The sequence below is a fragment of the Etheostoma cragini genome, chromosome 7 (assembly GCF_013103735.1).
Source record: "Etheostoma cragini isolate CJK2018 chromosome 7, CSU_Ecrag_1.0, whole genome shotgun sequence".
Taxonomy (NCBI): Eukaryota; Metazoa; Chordata; class Actinopteri; order Perciformes; family Percidae; genus Etheostoma; species Etheostoma cragini.
In genome coordinates, this window is record NC_048413.1 from 26,754,731 (window position 1) to 26,761,327 (window position 6,597).

General features: G+C 44.6%; 1 protein-coding gene across 11 annotated transcripts in view; it reads right to left on the reverse strand.

The window, feature by feature from the left end:
* The window catches only part of plch2a (phospholipase C, eta 2a), a 164,424-nt gene that overhangs the window by 46,709 nt on the left and 111,118 nt on the right, over window positions 1–6,597 (reverse strand). For all 11 annotated transcript variants that reach the window (XM_034875812.1, XM_034875814.1, XM_034875813.1 and 8 more), the window contains exon 3: window positions 697–940. In XM_034875812.1, the coding sequence (XP_034731703.1) occupies window positions 697–940 (244 nt within the window). The remainder of the gene's footprint in view (window positions 1–696; window positions 941–6,597) is intronic.

Consider the following 6,597-nt stretch of genomic DNA (forward strand, 5'->3'; position numbering starts at 1 on the left):
CTCTACCGGTCATGCTTTCCAATTAAACTCAACTTCTCCATAGATTACAGCCCTGTATAATGTAGATCATGAAACTAGATTATCTATCTATCTATATATATATATATATATATATATATCTATATATCTGACATTCTTCACAGGTAGTCACACCCTCAATTAGGATTGGTCATCGAGAATCCGTTCCAACAAGGAATCGTTTCAAAAGTTAGTTTTATTATTGGAATCATTTGGGAAATTTGGTCTTGAATTTGATCATCAATTCCATATTATGCAACAACCCGATCCGACCAGACGATCTGATTGGTCCACTAGACATTTAGAACGTGCTCAAATCAGCAAGACAGCACACCCGGAGCCCTTTTTTGCACTCCTGGCGCATCACTTGCTGTAAGTGGGATTGCGAAAGACCCAGAACCCAGGTCTCCTAAGCCCCTTCCCCCACAAGGGAAAATCAATGTGTGTGCATGAGCAGGGATTGACACGCAGTTAACCCCCCCACACGCCTGATTGGTGCATCTGAACAGGGAGCAGTGGATTTTTCATCGCAGTACAGACTGTAGAGGGTGCCAAAGGAGCCACCGTATTTCCAGGCGCTTGTTGTGTTGCAGCGACGGCGCACAGTAAGTGGTACTCTAAAGTTTGGCTCTTATTTTACATTACCGCCCCCCCCCCCGCTGTATAAGTGAAGGATATTGGTCTCGGGTACGCTGCCTCTTGGCCAAGCTGTCCTCATCGCTGATGCCCGCCATCAGATACTTGAGGCCTGTGATCCAGGTCCGTGCCTCCTCTCCGGTGCCGGACACAAGGTCCAGGGACTCCATGTGCTCTCCGTAGTAGAGGCTGAAGCAGCAGTTGGGGTCGAAGCAGCCCTCCGCGTAGCGCTGGAAGATCTCGGACTGCTTCCCCTCACGCACCTCCCGGAGGGAGTCGATGGAGACTGTTGAGAGGAAACAGGAAGTCAGCTAGTCAGTGGGGGGATAGAACAAATAGTTAGTACTGTATAAGTCAGTGGTACTTTTACTTTATGGGATTATTTCAATGGTATGCTGTTTTTTTTAGCTTTACTGAACTATATTTTGGAGTCTTTATATTTTTTACTTTACTAGATTTATCTGACATTTACTCTTCAAAAACCCATAACCTTCTGTTATGAAATATGCCGTTCCAGATTCAATTACAAAACAGCGTGCAGTATATTAAATCAGCTCCACCTAGACCTGCCACAACAGTAAAACACTGCGTAAGCCAATAATATAACTTTCTGACAAAAGAGCCACTTAATCAATAGTTTTACTTTTAATACTTTAAGTACATTTTTGCTTTTAACTTTCAAAATAAAAGCCGCCTGATCCACAGTAAAAGCGCTCTGTGCTGGCCGTTCCATTGTTTTCCTATGAGGAGAGCTGCACTGCTCCGGATCGCCTTCTAGCTCCGTGCTCCGAGTTCAAATTATTCGAACTTGCCGCTGACCTTTGACCACAATGAAGAGGTCAAAGGTCAGCGGCAGCGCTTTGCCTCTCTGCGCTGCGCCCTACCACATCATGTGGAGGTGGTTTTAGTTACAAAAGGAGGTGTTGCTGCCTTTGCATTAGCAGAATTTCTCAATACTACTTCCACCGGAGGTTTAAGTAGACCTCCAGGTTTTAAGCCTTTCGGACATTCAAAAGCAGATAGCATACAGCAAAATATCCTGCTGTAGTCTTTAGTATTTTACTGTTTTTTGAGAATTTCCAGGCTCTGGCAAAGATGGTGAGTTGTTGTGAGCATGCATGGGGACAGTTTAATGAAAATTCTTTCATTCTATTTCAGGCTTTATAATACTGAGGATTAAAAATAGTCACCTCAACGAGCATTGCCCAGAGAGCTTTGTTGATTACGATGCAACATTTATGAGATGGTAATGACATCTTACAGAAATACATCGCTTTGAGGCATTCTTTAGTCCCCCCCCCCCCCCCCCCCAAAGCACACGCATCAGTACGTCTGTTTCTGTTCATCCACCAGGTTAATTTCCCCCAAAAACTATCCATGTATACCCAGAGGTGCTAACCACTACACCAATCTATCTCTGTCTCTCGAACATTATTGACATACACACTCATTCATAATGCAGTGACAAGGTGTCCCACACACACACACACACACACACACACACACACACACAGAAACGTGAAGATCTAGTGGTTTTGTGACAGTTGTATATTGGATGTCAAGGATGCCATCAACGTTTCACTCGACATGCTGCTGCTGTGCTGTGTGTGAGCTCCCATGTGGCTGTCAGTGTTTTCCACAAACCAGATACATGTACACACACTTCTCCTAACTGCGGTTCTTTCATACATAATGCAAGAGTATACACCCGGTATCTGGTAGATAGGGATAACAACAACTACTACTGCTGTCTAAATATTTGATGAGCTGCTGGCGGCAGTACTTGAGGACAATGTCTGTTGGTCAGTCTTTAGAGACCTTGAGTACATTTACACAAATACAGAGGACTTGGCCTCAGTGTTCTCAAGAGATGCTATAGCTCTTTTTCTGCATAGAGTATTTAAAGTTCATTTTGCTGATTTTTCTTTCAATTAAGCAACTTTTTGAATGCAGGACTTTTACTTGTAAGAGATTTTATTTTTTGGGTATTAAAAGGATCTCTGTTAACCATCAACTTATTGTGGTGGGGAGGTTTGTGTTTCCCTATGAACGTGAGGGCTGTGTTGTGTTGTGGTGGGGCCCCCATGGCAAAGTGGTCTCAGGTCTGTGCTAGTCATGGATTGGCTGTAACAAACACCATGTTCGCACACAGGGATGCTCATGAGTGTACGTGGTACCAGAGCACCCTAGGCCGAAGGCCAGTGATCTACTTTATCATCATTTCATGTGATCTGAGGCCGTATGTTTTGGACACTCGGGTGAAGAGATGGGACGGAGCTGTGAACCGATCACCATCTGGTGGTGAGTTGGGTCAGGGGGTGGGGAAAGACTCTGGACGGACCTGGTAAGTCCAAACGGGTAGTGTGGGTAACTTGGGAACGTCTGGAGGAGCGGACTTTCAACTCACACCTCCGGCGGAGCTTTTCATGCATCCCTGCGGAGCCTGGGGGCATTGAACCGGAGTGGACAGTGTTCAAAGTTTCTATTGCTGAAGCTGCAGCGGGGAACTGTGGTCTAAGGGCCTTCGGTGCCTCAAGGGGCGGTAAGTTAGTAAGTAAGTAAACTTTATTTATAACGCACCTTTCACAGAGAAGAAGGGTCGCAAAGTGCTTCACAGTAAAAACAAATAAAACAGCAACACATAAAATACTAAGCCATATTGCTAGTTAAAAGCTTGTCTAAAAAGACGAGTCTTCAGGTGTTTTTTAAAAGTTTCCACAGAATCCAAAGCTCTCAAAGCTAAAGGGAGAGAGTCCCACAGCCTCGGAGCCAGCACAGAAAAGGCTTTGGGTTTAAACCTTGTTCTGGGGACAGTTAGAAGGTCTTGGCCTGAAGACCTCAGAGGGCAACCTGGAGTGTGGGCGTGTAATAGATCCTGGATGTACGGGAGCTTGACCATGCAAGGCTCTATAAGTAGTGATTAAAATGTTTATATGCACTCTAAAACCTATTGGTAGCCAATGAAGAGCTTTAAGCACGGGGGTAATGTGGATCTCCTGCTGGTCTTGGACTAAAGTCTTGCTGCTGCATTCTGTACAACCTGCAATTTTCCATGGATGATTTGTTTAAACACGTTTACAGTACATAGCAATAATCCAAAGAAATAAAAAGCATGAACAAGCATCTCCATCACTTTTTTAGAAACCACAGAGATGATTTTAGCAGTGTTACTGAGATGAAAAAAAAAGGAACAAACCACAGATTACACATGACTGTTAAAACACATGGATTTGTCAAAAATGACACCCAGATTTTACACAACATTACAGTCAGAGAGTGACAGAGACCCAATGGCCTGCCTGATCTCAGGGGTAACGCTGTCTTGGGCAAAAATCACCACCTCCGTTTTAGCTGAATTTAATTGCAAAGAATTGTCAGCAATCCACTTGTTAATGGATGCTAAACAAGTGTGCAACAACCCAGAAACACCATGGTGGACACCGGAGGTCAGGGAAGCAGTCTGACTTAAGGAGTCTTTCCGAGATATGTTATCCCGGAGGCAGGGCTCCAGAGGCAGTTGCAAAGGTACCAAAGTGCCCGATGGGCCGTAGCCTCTGCCCTGAAAGAGGCAAAGCAGCGGGTGTGGGAGATGTTCGGAGAAGACATGGAGAAGGACTTTTGGTCGGCAAGTCCTTCTGGAAAACCGTTCCATCCATCCAACCGGAACCATCCAAGCTGTGAACAGTAAGGATGGGACGGTGGTGACCTCCACTGAGGAGGTAATAGGGCGTTGGAAGGAGCACTTCGAGGAACTCCTAAATCCTAAATCCAGCTGAGTAATGAGTTCTGAGTTTTATTGGTTTAGTGTGCCTACCTATTGTAGAGTTTGTGTCTTGATATTAAGGTATTTTAAAAGGCACCGCGGACGGGCATTGTAAATTAGCTTGGGCTATAAATGCTGGGCTGTGTGACATTGGTTTAGGTTTATACGTGTCCCTATGCAAATAAACTATAAAATAACCAACAAAATGGATCATAAAATGAACAACAAACCATCACTGTAGGTGCATTTTTGCATGGCTGGTTGGTATCACTGTATGTTGGCTGGTTCTAGGATGTGTTTCATGTTGCAATTTAAAATGGGGGAATTAATCTATTTCTAAGTATTCCAAGTATATATTGAATTCCAGCGGCTGAATGCTCTGCTCCCGATGGTGGTGAGAGGCGCAGAGGGGACAGACAATGCCATGTGGCGAGTCCGCTATGCTTTTTGGGCCAGAAAGGACAAATGTGATCCCAGACACAAAGGGCTCCCGCTCGACGTAGGAGCAGACCCGAAGCCTGCAGTGCTTTCTGTCAGTCTGTCCCAGTGGGCGCTCTGTGATAAGCCTCTAAAAGGTCAGAGAACATCAGACACCGTGCCAGGGAATATGCTGCAAGATAAGGCTGCAGTGTATTCCTCTCTGGTGACTGAGCCCTGTCATGGTATCAAATGACAAACACAGGGCGAGGCTCTGTCAGTTGGGATGTGACTAAAAGCTGGAAACATGCATTTGAAATGTTACAAACGAAGGCCTGACTCTGTCAATCTCGACCAAATGTCTACAAGTGGAGAGCCTAGATAAGAAAACGTGTGTCATTACAACTGGAGTTTCAGATTATCAGACGTGTGTGGAGGGTGGATTAAGAGAAATAAAGTCCTGCTGTGTGAGGACTGCCCCCGCTCCGGTGTGTGAAAGCAGCTTACGTTACCTTTACACTAACCTGATAGCGCTTCTCAAACGTTATGAGCAGAAGAAAGATTGGATTGTAGCGTTTATGTTCACGTTTTACTCATTCAACCGTAAAAAAGGTTTTAGATCCAGGATAAATTCCAGGATTTAGTTTCCAATGTCTTTAAAGAAAGCCCCAAACCCCCTGTCACTTCCATTTAGTGGCAAGTGTGTGTAAGACACTGTTTGGGCAGATTAAAGCTGATGAATAATTAAGTCCACTTAAGAAGCTTATTAAATCCAGGGCTACAGAGGAGGGAGAGCAACAGGAAACTGAGCCCTGAGCCCCCCCCCCCATGTCCCCATTAAACGCCCAGCCATACTGGGAGCTGCTGCTAAGAAGTCCCTTTGCCTTCTTTAATTCTAAAACACTGCAGGGAACTGTTTTGTTTGCTTGTTGCAGATAGTATGCAGGGGAAATGCAACAAAAACACATTCAGCCCCTGAGGGACTGTTTAGGAGCAAGAATTAAATGAGCCAACTGCTAACCAGCTTCCTGACAACACTTACGGTGGTGCAGGCTCCAGGTGATGCAAGATGTCTTTACCTTGTTTTATATTTGTGAATAAATGATGGAAGTATTCCCCTGTGATGTGCCGAAACTGTAGCACGAGTGCAGAAGAGTCGCACAATCAGCACACTGACAGCAACATTAGCATAAAATGTCTACTTTTCGCTAAAAAAACCCCTGAGTGGTACAAACTGAGGGTGGGGGTGCGTTCCAAACCGCTCCCTATCACAGAAACAATGCATTATATAGTGTGTTCGCCATTTTGTAGTGCCGTTTGAATTCTCTCTGGTTAATTTCATACACAAATAGTCCACTGTAAAATACCCAAAATGCACAGCTAATTTGAGTATACATACGATGTTTGTTTTCCTGGAGAAGAAGAAGAAGCAGAAGTCACGGCAAAAACTAAAAAAAGGAAAAATGGAGCGGGCTGTCACTCCCCGAAGTAAGTCGAGTGCAGATTTGAGTTACGCATGCGTCACTTTGTGACAAGTATACAAGATGCTTGTGTAATTCTGTCAATATAGTAAACGACCTACTTAAAGTTGGTTCACTGCTGGCTACAGCTAGCATCCAACAGTAAGGACTTATTGGACTTCAACTTGTCATTGCACTTACAATAACAATTGCTGTCTTCCATTTAGGTCATCCCGTACATCTCGTCTCCGGTTTTTCCCTGCATATACAATGTGCGTGTGTAAGTTGCGGGGCAACTGAGCA